Source organism: Giraffa tippelskirchi, chromosome 7, assembly GCF_054371585.1.
Source record: "Giraffa tippelskirchi isolate mGirTip1 chromosome 7, T2T-mGirTip1v1.2.pri, whole genome shotgun sequence".
Taxonomy (NCBI): domain Eukaryota; kingdom Metazoa; phylum Chordata; class Mammalia; order Artiodactyla; family Giraffidae; genus Giraffa; species Giraffa tippelskirchi.
The window spans coordinates 13623260-13637032 of record NC_137281.1 but is presented as its reverse complement, the minus strand read 5'-3'; the positions used below and the strand labels follow the sequence as shown (position 1 = coordinate 13637032).

Below are 13773 nucleotides of genomic sequence, written 5' to 3'. Positions count from 1 at the left end.
GGTAAATAACTGCATGAAATTCCCCACCCTTGTCGGGAATCTTAAGGGGGAGACCCAGATGTGCTCTCCTATGTGAATTGCTCCCTCCAACCCTGAAATAGCTTGAGCTCTAGATCTTCAACCAGCAGCCAACAACAATAATAGTTGAAGTGCATGGAGCAGTTAACACAGATCAGATGCTTTGCACAGTTATCTCATTGAATCTTGAAAACAACCCTGTGTTGTAAGGGCTTTTAACTACCCTCATTATACAGAAGAGGAAACCAAGGCTCAGAGAGGTTAAAGGACTGGTCCACAGTTGTACTGATCTGTGTCTTAGAGACAAAGCTAGATTTTGAATCCAGGCAATTTTGCCTCTTGAATTTGTACTCCTTACACCATATAATCTGCTAGGACATGAGACAGAGTGACCTGAGGACAGAGTGATCCTAGACAGGGTACGTTATACACACATAGACACCACTACCTTCCAGGGGACCATCTGGGTTCAGCTGTGCAGGTATTCATTACGGCTCTGCTGTGCCTCAGCTCTGGGCCAAACTCTTCTGATCTGGGCAGGAACCTAGAAGTTTCATCCCCACCCATCATCTGCAGCCCCCGCTGGGCTTACCCCAAGGGCCCTGAGGCTGTGCAGATTCCTTGGACCAGCTCCAGTGCTCACTGATGCTTTCCAGTCTTGAGAGGCCCACCCTTTTCAGCACATTGCCGCACGGATACATGAACACACATTTCCCTAGGGTCAGCCTCCACTCATCTAAAACCACTTTCCCCTTTCACTGCAGTAGAACAAGGTCCTTCATTGAGCCTAACCCTTGGGGCTCTTCTGTCATGTCCCCTGGCAGTACCAGAGGAGAAACTGTGTCCCTTAGCCCTGGAGTCCTGGCAGTACTCGGGGGTGGGGGAGGGACTAGACAAGGCTTTTCTCTGTCCCAGATGCCTCCAGCTACCCTGTAAGGCCTAAACAAAAGCAACTGAGAGCATCAGGGTAGGACTAAAGGGGTAGGCCAATGTGCTGGAGGAGAAGGGAGAAAATCACCTATCACTGAGTCACATACTGAGTGTTTACTATGGGCACACTCTGTCAGGTGCTTTATGTGGATTGTTTTCCCGAAATCCTCTTAGCAGCCCTGTGACCCCTCTTTTACAGAGGAGGAAGCACATTGTCCCAGCACCTGTACCACACAGCTGGGGTGCAAGTCCTTGACTTTCTGTTCCTCATCTTCAATCACTGTATTTCTTCTTCCTTCTCATCAGGAACTGAAAACTCAGGGACTTAGTCAAGGAGGTAGAGTGCCAGGGAGTTCCTTTCCCTGTGATCCAGTGCCATAAGGAGGTGGGAGAACTCAAACAGTGAAGGCTCCCTGAAGTCAGGAAGACTTGTCCCACCTTGAAAAGATCTTTCTATATGTAGATGACCTAAGAGACAGCTTCATGGTCATGGGGAGCTAGTTCAGGAGATTAAGGATGGAGGGGATGAGGTTTCCTGGCCTTGTGTGCCAGGTCCTGAAAGGGATCTGGAAAGCCAGGAACAAGGGGAAGAAGAAGATAATAGCATTGGAGAGATATAGTAGAGGGTTGTGGGATTATGCATTAGTACTGTCATTGTGTAGTTAGTTCTGTTTTGGCCAGTACTGTGGATAAGCATGAACTGATGACTCTGAATAAATGGATGGACCCTTGAGCACTTTAACAGCTTGGGGTAGAGAGGCCAGGCAAGAAAATGTGCACTGATATGGCCAGGAATTTGGACTTGTATGTGTTTTGTTTTCTTAGAGCTACAAATGTAAGAATTAAAAGTTCATATGAATTCCCAAGCCACAGATTTCCAGACACATCATTAAGAGAAAGAAATGTGTAAAAAAGGTATTTCTCAGGTTTTTATGCCATGTTCCCAGTGGCCAAGTGTCCAGCGTGTAGTGTGGGCAGAGGTGACCAGAGTGCTTAGAGTATTAAGCCTTAAGGATATTGAGTTGAGACACCATTGGAGGCAGAGGGATCCAGATCAGGGCTCACTTGAAATCCAGATGCCTGAAATTGTGAGGCTCTCCTGTACATGCACATTCCTACCCTCTCTGTTTCCTGGTCTGGGAGTTAGCTTATGCTTTGAGAATCTCTGTGGGTATTCAAAAGGAAGAAGCCCCTGTAAGGTATAATAACCATGGTGTTAGGAATGACAGCTGATGTTTACTGAGGACTTACTTCGTGTCCTGCTTTGTGCTGTGGTCTCAATTCATAGCAACCATGCCAGATAGGAATGATTCTAAGTCTCTCTTTAAGATAGAGAAAGTAGAGCTCTCTGCAGTGATCACGTTTATATCAGTAAGTAGGAGAGGAGGGACATGGGCCACATCACTACCTGTTCTTTTTCATCACCCACCCTTCTGGGGTCCTAGCTCCATTCAGCTCCTTTGTGCCTTTCGGAGACCTTACCATTAGCCCAGTAACTCACTCCCTTGTTTATTGTTGGAAGATCGCCACTGTGGATGCAGGTATGAGTTCAGTTGCCCAAGAGTGAGAACAGAGTTTATCCTGATCATTGTCTTTTTTTCTCAAGTGTTGGTATTCTTTGTCCCTTTCCCTTTTTCTGTCAGCATTACCTGCCATCCTCCACTCCATTGAGCTAGTCGTGGAAGTGGTAACAAGGTTTTTAAGGGGGGGACAGTCAGTCCTATAACAGTTCCTTCCCAAGGCCTCCTTTGTGGGGCTAGCTTGGGGCCCTATTCTTGGGGAGCTCACTTCTGGGTAGAACAAGGAAGCTGCACTCATCTTCACAGGGCAGATAGGCCCTCGACTATAGGTTGGGATAGAAAGGAGACATCACCAGATCCCCAAGGTGTGGAGTAGCCAGGGAAGACGTCCTGAAGAAGGACAGGTTTAGGCAATCCATAAAAGACTTATAATTTGGATAGGAAGAAGAAGACTGTTGCAGACTAAAACCTTGATTCTCAGCCTGAGTGTGGAAATTTGGATGAATATGGCATTTAGAGAGCCCCAGGGAATATGGGGTATCCTAAACCAAGTCTTTATCTGGAAGAGTGCCCTAGAAATGAAGGTGTTGTTGGGCTAGGAGCTCTTGAACTTGAGTCTATTGGTGCTGGTTGCCATTATAAGCTTCTGGTCAGGAACATGATATCCTGGTGTGCTTTAGGAAGATAAATCCATCTGGTGTATGGAATGAACTGGAAGGGTAGAATCTACAGGCTGATTGCAGTTTAAAAAGCAACCATCAGCATTTATTAGATATGTTCTATATGCCAAGCCACATTCCGTTTTTTAGTAACTCATTGAATCTCAGAGAAACGCTATGAATTGGGTACTGAATTTTTCAGGTGAGGAAATCAGTGCTCTGTGAGGTTCAAGTGACTTTTCCAAGGTCAAGCTGGTAAGTTGGGAGAGTCCAAACCATCTGATTCCCAAGCCCAAGCTTTTTTTTTTTTTGGCTGCACTACACAGCATGTGAGATTTTAGTTCCCCAACCAGGGATTGAACCCTGCCCTCCGCACTGAACCGCCAGTGAAGTCCTGAGCCCAAGCTTTTAACCAATATATTCTGTTGTCTTCCAAGTCAGGATGAAGGCTGTTTTGATAGGGAAAGAGGGTAGAGGCCATGAAGGTAAGGAGTAGGGATATAGCAAGAAGAGCAGGCCTGGGGACAGCAGGAGAGACTCAGGTTCCAGAGTAGCACATTTGGCTGATTAGGAGCCATAGCAGGTTTCTGAGAGTAGGAGTGATGAACCCGGAAAAAAGAAAATTACCATGGAAGCAGGCAGAGTATGTTAGATATCACCTATATGAGGGACAAGGTTGGAGTCATGAAAGGAGAAGGGAAGTGAGATTGGAGCTGAGGGAATGGACTGTAGACACCTTTCCTGGTTTTATGGGGGGTCCACCACCCTGGCTCCCCTGACATTCCCTCTTGTCCCCTCTGCAGCCATTGTCAGCCAGTGGCAGCAGGAGTCCAAAGAGAAGGTGGTGTCCCTCCTGCTGTCCCACCTACCCCTGCTTCAGCCGGGCAACACGGAGGCCAAGTCGGAGTACATGAGGCTGCTGCAGAAAGTGCTGGCCTACTCGATCGAGAGCAATGCCTTCATCGAGGAGAGCCGCCAGCTGCTTTCCTATGCCCTCATCCACCCGGCCACCACACTGGAGGACCGCAATGCACTGGCCCTCTGGCTCAGCCACTTGGAAGAGCGGCTAGCTAGCGGCTTCCGCACCCGACCTGAGCCCGCCTACCACTCTCGCCAGGGCTCGGATGAGTGGGGTGGCCCTGCAGAGCTGGGCCCTGGGGATGCAGGGCCAGGCTGGCAGGACAAGCCACCCCGGGAAAATGGACATGTGCCCTTCCACTCACCCAGCTCAGTGCCGCCAGCCATCAACAGTATTGGGAGCAACGCAAATGCAGGTGAGGAGATGGGAGTTCCTGGGGGGCCATGCCTACTTGAAAAGGGTCAGACTGGGCTCTGTCTTCACTCACTCTGTCCCTGGTCAAGTCACATAACCAACCTCTCTGGGCCTCAGCTTTATGAGGCAGTGTAGAGGTTGTGAACTGGCATTCCCAGAGCCATTTCTCACACGCCGACATGCTTTATTGAGCCCAAACTCAACAAAACTTTGGTTTTATTTTGTTACATTTTTAAATAAATCAGCAGTGTAAGGAATTTTCCCCTAAAAATCCAGATTTCAGCTTTTCTTAAAAAAATGAAAAGGTCTTGCAAATCAAGGCCTGTGGTCTGGTGGCAGTCATAAGATGGAGTTAAATATTGGTCACCACCGTTAGACCCTACACATGTCCCAGTAGGGCTCTGCTGCAACCATCCGACTTTGGGCATGTGTGATAACTGCCTGACCTCTGAAAGCATTGAGTTAATGACTGTAATTTGAAGTTCTTTCTAGCTCAGACATTCTGGATTTTTGTATCTGGCTTCAGCTTACAGACTCATTTCTGAGACGTGTATGTTTGTAAGCCTGTTCATATAAGATGTAACTCATACTGCAAGGCATTAGTAATAGTAGGTAACATTGTTCAGCATTGACTGTGCTAGGTGCTCTATTTTTGAAAGCACTTTGTAGGCATGATCTCTTTTAATCTTCACCACAACAATATCATTAGCCCGATTCTGCAGATGAAGACACTGAGACTCAAAGAGATGAAGTCTTGTATTCAGGGTCACAAAGCAAGTAGTGAAACCGGCCAAGGTTTAGACCCAGGCAGCCTGATACCAGTGCTTGCCTCTGACCACTATGCTATCCTCCAACTAAGTGGTCTCAAAATGACTCTCCTAGTTTGCACCTCCAGAAGCTGGGGTGAGCAGGAGGGTCTGGTATTCCAGTCAGGTTTTTGTTTTTTTAATTTTTATTAGAGTATAGTTGCTTTCCAGTTAGTTTTTAAAATGTTAGTTGAAATGAACAGGATAAAAGAGATTGACATTTCCAAGGATTGATGAGGTGACGGTCACGTGACCTGACTCAAGGCAAAAAGTTTCCAAGATTTAACCTCAAGGTGCCGGCTGCCTTTTGCAGGCCCTGGTTAAAGCAGGCCAGGTGAGGGTGACAATAAAAATGTTACCTGTGCCAGTGGTAGAATGAACCTTGGGTCTTTGGTACCCAGCTGTATGGCACCTGGTACATATCAGTTACCCGTGAGCCTCTTTCTTCCCCAGTTGAATATGGATATCCTCTAGTCTCAGAGCATGACAGTTTCTGTGTCCAAATTGGGAGGATATATTAATGATAATTCTAGCTAAAATATATTCAACATTTAGTCTTTGCCAGGAGCTGTTCTGAGAACTTTATACTTAAAAATTCATTGGCTGAGTCACAGAAAAGTCACTTGCCCAAGGTGATGTAGCCAGAATTTAAATCCAAGCAGTCTGGCTCCACAGCTCATATTCTTTATTACTGTGCTACACTGTCCCCACCTAAAAGTGACCCTCCCGAAGATGCTCATCAAGGGGAGGGGTCACACATGCAGAGTGCCCATACTTGCAGCAACTTTAAAAGACCAAGCTGGAACAATATTGGATAGGGGATTTGAACCAGAAGAGAAATTGGACATTACAGTAGAGGGCATAGCATAGATTGAAGGTATAGGGATGTCAAATTGGAGGGGACGGTATGTAGACAGGTCTGGCAAGGATGAAGAGGTGCAGGGATTTAAATGAGTAATACTCATGTTTACCATGAGCCTGCCCCTGTACCAAAGACTTCACATGAAGTGGAAACAGGAGGAAATGAAGTGACTTGCCCAGGATCATGAAGTTAATAGGTGGCTGAGCCAGAATTTGAACTCAGGTCTGTCTTGACTCTCAGATCTCAGTATGTTGGAGTCACATTCAGGGGCAAGGGCAGGGGGGCTCGAAGGATAAGATGAAGCTTTTCAATTTCAGGCAATTGCAGGAAACAGGAAGTCATTAAAATATTTTTGAGTGGGGAGCAAGGATTGGCCTGTAAGGGCAGGCAGGGTGGGTTTGGGGTTCTGCCAAGGACAGACCAGGGTTTCTTGGAGAGTGCGAGGCCCTGGATCTCTGGCCAGCATTCCTGTTTTTATAGTTCTCATGCTGTGGCCAGCCTCCACCCTAGTGCGGGGCCAAGCAGGGCTTCTCAGGAACTACACAATCGTTCCAATCAGGATAATTTCCTGTCCTCTCAGCCTCGCCTGCCCCCTTCTTGGCTGAGAGGGGAGAAAGGAGAAAGCCAGGGGTACCAGGACAAGCCAAAAAAAAAGGCCTGCATTAAGGGTTCTCCAGCGCCCCGCGCCCAGAGGGTGACATCTTTTAGGAGTCCAGAGGCTTTGGATTTGCCCCATGCAGAGGACCCCAGAGGTCACAGATAGTGGGTGGAGGCTAGCCTTCATGGGTGGGGTCAGTGCACTGCCCTCTCCCTCAGGTGACTTCCTGGCTAGGAGCGTAGATAACTGTCAGAGATGAGGGAAGGTGCTTTGGGGGCCTGTACCAGGGTGGGTGTCCTGAGTCTGGGTGTCAGTGATGCACTCACAGGAAACCCAGCCATTCCATCAGAAATGAGGCTAGGGTTCTTCTGTCTCTGCCTCCTAGCTCTTTGTGGGAACTGGGGTGAAGGACTTCTGTTCCCCAGGCCTTGATGTTCTCACCTACCCAGCGTGAGGCCTTTTGACTCTGTTTCCTTTTCCTTTTTGACTTGGGGTACTTCTAGATTTCCTGTGTCAAGCTCAGAGGCCCCCTTAGCACTCTTAGAATGATGGGTGCCCTCCTTTTGAAGTCAGTGAATTTTCAGGCATTCCTGTGTCTTGGCTTGGCTTGGGGATATAGAAATGGTTGGGCAGGCTTGCCCCCATCCCCCACAAGCCCAGATTCCAGTGGGAGGCAGCCTAGGGGAGGGACAGGAGGGCTGGACTTGAGATAGCAGCACAGGGGCCCGGGGCACATAGAGGAGACAGTCACAGGAGAGGGGAGACTTGAGCTAGGAGTGGAGGCCAAAGTGGCTGGCAGTTAAGGGTAGATGACTGGTGAGCTAGGGGAAGGGAGTAGCATGCATAAAGGTCTGGAAGCTCGTGGGAACCTGCCTTGTCCTTAGAATGGTCAAAAATCAAATTGGATCCCTTTTCCTATCCCAGGAATGAGATGGATGGAGGATATGAAACATCCTGTGGATGAGGGCCTGGATTCACCCTGGTTTGGGCTCAGAACAAGAAAAGATCTTTTGGGAGGTGGTGAAGCCCAATAATAGATGTTGAGGAAGCAGTTTATGTACCTCATTCGCTTACTTTACACGTAATTGTGCAGAACCTCCTCTAGTAGAAACCCTCTTGTAATTACTGAGTTTAATTAATAATGTTTAAGACAGGATGGGGCCCTGTTGTCACAGATCTTGAAGCAGGGGGGTACAGTTATAAACAAGTGAACAGATAATTAGATAAGGTCATTTCAAGTTGTGATCAGTGCTGTAAGAAAGACAGGACATAGTAATATGATAGGGGGTTGGTGAGGAGGAGCTGCTTCTGACTGAGGGTTCAGGGAAAGCCTCAGAAGGAGTGATGCTTTTTTGAGAGGAGACCTGGAGGAGCCAGCTGCCAACATCAGGAGAACAAGGAGGAGGAGCAAGCTGAGAAGTCCTGAGGCTGGAACAAGCTCCACTGTTCCAGGAACAAATTGGGGTCAGGGGTGCGGCAAAGGCTAGAAAAGCTTGAACCATTGGGATGAGTTACGAGAGATGAGACCTCAGAGATGAGCAGGGCCAAGGTCCTGCAGGGCCTTATAGGTGTTGGGAGGAGGGTTTGAATTTTATTCTTCTTGTAAAGGGAAGCTACAGGTAGGATTTAATCAGGGACTGAGTGGGTCAGATTTACATTTAAAGGGAAGATCAGTGTGGCTGTTGTGAGTTGAATAGACAGTAGGGGGCGAAGATGAAGGCAAGAAACTTGTGAGGAGGCTGTGATGGCAATTCCAGCTAGGGACTCCAGTGACTTAGCCCAGGGTGCTAGCAGAGAAAGTGGAGCAGTTCAGAGAAGTGGCTGCCAGCTTGCTGATGGGTTGGGCAGGTGGGGGAATGAGGGAACTAGCAGTAGCTGGTAGGTGGTTCCCCTCAGACCCCAGGGTCCTTTCGCCTTGTTGGGTTCCGGGGCCGAGCTGCCATCCATGGCATTGACCAAGGGAGCATGGTCTCCTGTGGTCAGAGTCCCAGTCCTGACCTCTTGTCTCTCTCTCACTCCGGCCAGGTCTCCCTTGCCAAATCCACCCCAGCCCGCTGAAGCGCTCCATGTCGCTCATCCCCACGAGCCCCCAGGCCCCTGGTGAGTGGCCGAGTCCAGAGGAGCTTGGGGCCCGGGCTGCTTTCACCACGCCCGACCACGCACCCCTCTCACCCCAGAGCAGCGTGGCCTCCTCTGGCAGTGAGCAGACGGAGGAGCAGGGCTCCAGCCGGAACACTTTCCAGGAGGACGGCAGTGGCATGAAAGGTACAGTTGGGGAGACTAGCACTAGGACCTCCTCAAGAGGCTGTGCAGAGCTTAAAAGGACAGAAGAGAGCTTGGAGCTGCCACCCCTCCCCATCCAATTCTTCCTCTTCCCCCCCACCCTGAGAAGGGGCTACAGGTCTGAGGAAAGTGGACAGTACCTGCTCTAAGGGCTCAAGACTGAGCAGAGAGACTCCCCACAAGTCCCAGTCTGATTAGGGAAAAGCCCCTGCACTCAGGCAGCCCAGTCTGACTAAGAAAGCCAGGACCTAGAGGTAACTGATGGAACAGAGGTTCCAGGAATACTTTTAAGGACATCAGAGGTTATCCTAGGACACGTCCAACCCAGCAGCTCAGAAGGATAGGGTGTCCTGACCAGGGAAGGCCACCTGGAAGGGTCTGGCTGGGCAGAAGAAAAGTAGCATATGGATACTGGGCTTGTCCCTACCTCCTTCCAATGTCCTACAGTTTTTAAGGCTGCCTATGATTGATGCCTGGTCCTTCCCCACAACTGTCACCAGGACCAGATTCCTGACCTTATGCCCTCCCTTCTTTTCCACAGACGTGCCCTCGTGGCTCAAGAGCCTCCGCTTGCACAAGTACGCAGCCCTCTTCTCACAGATGAGCTATGAAGAGATGATGACACTGACTGAACAGCACTTGGAATCTCAGGTGAAGCCGAGGGGACCATCAGGGCAAGGTTGAGGGCAGTACCATTTTGACATGACCCTTGCAGTCCAAGCCTCCTCTCTTTGGGCCTTGTTGGGGCACCTTGAATACCTTAACCTCTCATTTCCAGCTTCCTGTCCCCTTCTGCCCCCTCCACAGAATGTCACCAAAGGTGCCCGCCACAAGATAGCCCTGAGCATCCAGAAGCTGCGTGAGAGGCAGAGCGTCCTCAAATCCCTGGAGAAGGTAAGGACCTGGTATCCCCATCTCCAAGGTCAGCTACTGCCCACTGGTGCTAATGGCTGAGGGCTCTGGGTCAGCCTTGCTGCCCATGTGGCCCCCCACCTCGGGATCTCCCCAACCCTAGGGATCCAGGCTCTGGGAACCAAGTACAAGTCAGATCACAGGGCTCACTTGCTTGTGGCTAAGCTCAGAGGCTCTCCTCCCTGTCTGTCCTGGTCTGTGTCTCCGGAATCTTATCTGTTGACTCAACCCCTTCTCTTCCATATCACCTTTCCATTTCTAACAGCTCTTTCTGATAGAGCAGAGTGTCTCCCTGTGCACACGATCTCTCTTTCCAGTTGGTTATTTCTTATCTGCACCCTATCCTTACATATCTGCCTTGATTTGCATCACTTTTCCTCTTTCCCTGCCACTTGCCTTCTGGTTTTTGCTCCCTTCAGTGTCTTAGTCCAAATCTGTGGGTTTGAATCTGGTTCCATCCTCAGTGGGACCCTGAGACCCCAGCATTAGCCTACCTTCTCCAGATCTCCATGGGACTCCACCTTGAAGTGGGGAAGAGGGAATATGTATGTACACATGTGTGTGTATGTGTGTGTGCACACTCCAGCAGCACCTTTACCTGCCTTCTCTGTGTGGTGGAACCCAGAGTCCCGCCAGCTCTTTGCAGGGGCTGTTTGACCCCATACGCGTAGTCATTCTGCAGAGCTGTAGAGATTGGCATATGACCCAGGCTGTGTCTTCCCCACTCAGGATGTGCTGGAAGGCGGAAATCTGCGAAATGCTCTACAGGAGCTGCAGCAGATCATCATCACCCCCATCAAGGCCTACAGTGTCCTCCAGGCCACTGTGGCTGCCGCCGCCGCCACCACCACCTCTACTGCCAAGGATGGGAGCCGGGGGGAGCCGCCGCTGCCAGGTGCTGAGCCTCCCCTGGCTCACCCTGGCACAGACAAGGGCAGTGAGACCAATGACCCTCCAGCTGCAGAGAGCTACCCCCCTCCACCAGCTCCGGCTCCCAATGATGGCAGTGAGCCAGCCCCGGCTCCCGTTGCTGACGGAGACATCCCCAGCCAGTTTACACGGGTGATGGGCAAAGGTGAGACCACCCAGGGCCCAGCAGGAAGTTCTGGGCCAGGGTATCAAGTGAACCCAGGCATCAGGGGTCAAATCCAGCTTAAATGATGGGAGCAGAACTTTTCAAAGCACCCTGGGGACTAGAGCACTAAAGAAAGGGACTAAGACTAAGGATGACAAGGCCCTTGCCCTCTGGCATGTCCAGGCTGATGATGAGAGACAGCCCTTACCCTCAGAGCATCTCCAGCCTGAGCAGAAGATGGGACATTGTGTCAGTGGAAACTGCATACAGTAAACAGATAAGGCGAATCCATTGGTTCTTTCAGAGGGGACTGAAGTCCACGGGATGGGTATCCTGATGCTCTTAATGGGCTCACCTTTTCCTAAGGCAGCACAGCGTAGGCAGGTTTACACTTGGGTCTGAATTATTTTAGCTGTGTGATCTGAGGCAAGTGACTCAACTTCTCTGAGCCTCAGACTCGTCAGGCTAAAAATCCCTCCATTGATGAGACTATCACAAGACTTAAAAGGAGAAAAAGTATCATTGACTTCATATCTGCCATATGCCAGGCAGTACGGTGGGCCCTTTATATATCCTCGTAATAAGCCAGGTGCAATACTTGGCACATAGCTCGTACTAATCCGGCATGAGTTTCCTGACCCACCTTCTCTGCCACCCACCTGGGGCCAGGGGAGCTGAAACATGGCAGAGGGCATTCTGGGGGCTAACCTCCCACCTTTTTCCATGTCCCCAAGTGTGCACCCAGCTGCTGGTGTCCCGACCAGACGAGGAGAACATCACCAGTTACCTCCAGCTCATCGAAAAGTGCCTGTCTCATGAGGTGAGGCCTTCCCTAGGGCTCTCAGGAATGGAAAGGCTGCCCCTGTCCTCTCAGACCAACACTCCTATGTGTCCAACAAGGCCCCCCCAACTGGCTCCTGCCCGCCTCTCCAGCCCTCATCCTTCCAGTGTTGGGTTCAGTGGATGCCCTGAGCTCCCATTCTCAGAGCCTTAGTACATAATTCTTCTCTGGGGAGTAAGTCTCCCTCTCGCCTGCCGATCCCTCAGCTCTCAGTAAAACAGGAATGCCTTCACCAGCCCCTCATAACATCAGGTTTCTTGTGCCTCCTGTGCTGCTTCCTCACAGCATTTATCACAGTTACAATTTCGCATGTATCGTCTCCCCAGCTACATTGTAAGCTGTGTGAGCACAGGTCACCTCTGTGTCCCAGGGTTTCCCAGCACAGGACAGGCAGTTAATAAATACTTGAGCAAATGGATAGAAGGCAGATCTGAAAGAAGCACACACACCTCTTTCACCCCACTAATTCTAGGCTTTCACGGAGACACAGAAGAAACGACTGCTGTCCTGGAAACAGCAAGTGCTGAAGCTCCTCCGGACCTTCCCGCGCAAAGCTGCACTAGAGATGCAGAACTACAGGCAGCAGAAAGGGTAGGCGGATGGCCAGGGCACAGGGACCTTCCTTTCATAGGCCCTTGTTGGTTGACAGACAGTGCTTAGAGGGATGATTGCGTCCTGGGCTGGGAGTCCAATTGTCCTCATTCAGTAACTGAGTGGCCTTATATGTCACCCAGTGAGGACTCTCCCATTAGAAAATCAGGTGGTGCCTGATTTTCCATTAGAATAGAGCACTGAACTAGCAGAATTAGTACCCATCTTGATAGCTGGCCCCTTGCTTGTCCCTTGTTCTCCTCACCTGTGTGCAGAGGGCTCTGAAGTCCCTTCTCATCCCAAACAAACAACAGAAATATCACACTTGAGATTTGAAGTTAGAACTGCTTTGAGTGGAATGGAGGAAACCTTTGGACTCTCCCCATCTCCATCTTAGGAGTCCCCTTAGGGCAGAAGAAGACAGAATTACAGTGCAAGGACTTGGACAGGGAATCCCTGCTCATGCTGGTCTATGTTCTGTCCTACCACAGGGGTCGTGGGGGGTGAGAGGAAGAGGTGAACAGATGGGCCCCATACACCTAAACTGATACCCTGCCTTCTGCTCTCTCACAGCTGGGCGTTTGGCTCGAACTCACTCCCCATAGCTGGTTCTGTGGGGATGGGAGTGGCCCGGCGGACCCAGCGGCAGTTCCCAATGCCTCCCCGGGCCCTTCCACCTGGCAGGATGGGCCTTCTGAGCCCTTCGGGCATTGGGGGCATCTCCCCTCGACATGCCCTCACCAGCCCCAGCCTTGGGGGCCAGGGCCGACAGGTGAGCCAGCTGGAAGCAAAGAGCCTGGCACTTCTGGGGTTGGGGTGGTGGTGCCTGTGATGTGTGTGTCCATATCTTTGTGTCCGGGCGGGCCCAGCTTAATGGGGAGGGGACTTCTGCCAACTCCGCCACTCCTGGGTCTGGGCCTTTTCCCTACCCACCCTCTGCTCTCTCTCTTCCCATGCCCCATGCAGAACCTGTGGTTCGCCAACCCCGGAGGCAGCAACAGTATGCCCAGCCAGAGCCGCAGCTCTGTGCAGCGCACCCACTCGCTCCCAGTCCACTCGTCACCCCAGGCCATTCTCATGTTCCCTCCAGGTAAGGTGCCCACCCTTAGGACTCTGCCTCAACACTACCCTTAGCTGGCCTTTCTTTTCTCTTCTTGGTCTTATACACACTGTCCCTTGCATATGTTTGTTCTCTCTCTCTCTCCCTCTCCCCATCTTCTCTCACTCCTTACCCCCACCCACCCCCCATCTCTATCTGTCTCCCTCCCTGCGTCGTAATCTTAGTGCTCATACTGGTGTCTGCATCTTTTTCGAGGATTGTTAAGTATTCAGTTTGAAAGGAGTGGAGGGGATGAGACAGAGCAGCCAGGTTTCTGTAGAAGGGAGTCCTGCCTATCAGTCCACT

General features: G+C 50.6%; 1 protein-coding gene across 3 annotated transcripts in view; it reads left to right on the top strand.

The window, feature by feature from the left end:
- Positions 1-13773, top strand: part of SAMD4B (sterile alpha motif domain containing 4B) — a 36648-nt gene that overhangs the window by 19188 nt on the left and 3687 nt on the right. For all 3 annotated transcript variants that reach the window (XM_081516432.1, XM_081516434.1, XM_081516435.1), the window contains 9 exons: positions 3931-4401; positions 8692-8931; positions 9491-9600; positions 9757-9843; positions 10591-10936; positions 11671-11756; positions 12250-12368; positions 12942-13140; positions 13335-13458. In XM_081516432.1, the coding sequence (XP_081372558.1) occupies positions 3931-4401; positions 8692-8931; positions 9491-9600; positions 9757-9843; positions 10591-10936; positions 11671-11756; positions 12250-12368; positions 12942-13140; positions 13335-13458 (1782 nt within the window). The remainder of the gene's footprint in view (positions 1-3930; positions 4402-8691; positions 8932-9490; positions 9601-9756; positions 9844-10590; positions 10937-11670; positions 11757-12249; positions 12369-12941; positions 13141-13334; positions 13459-13773) is intronic.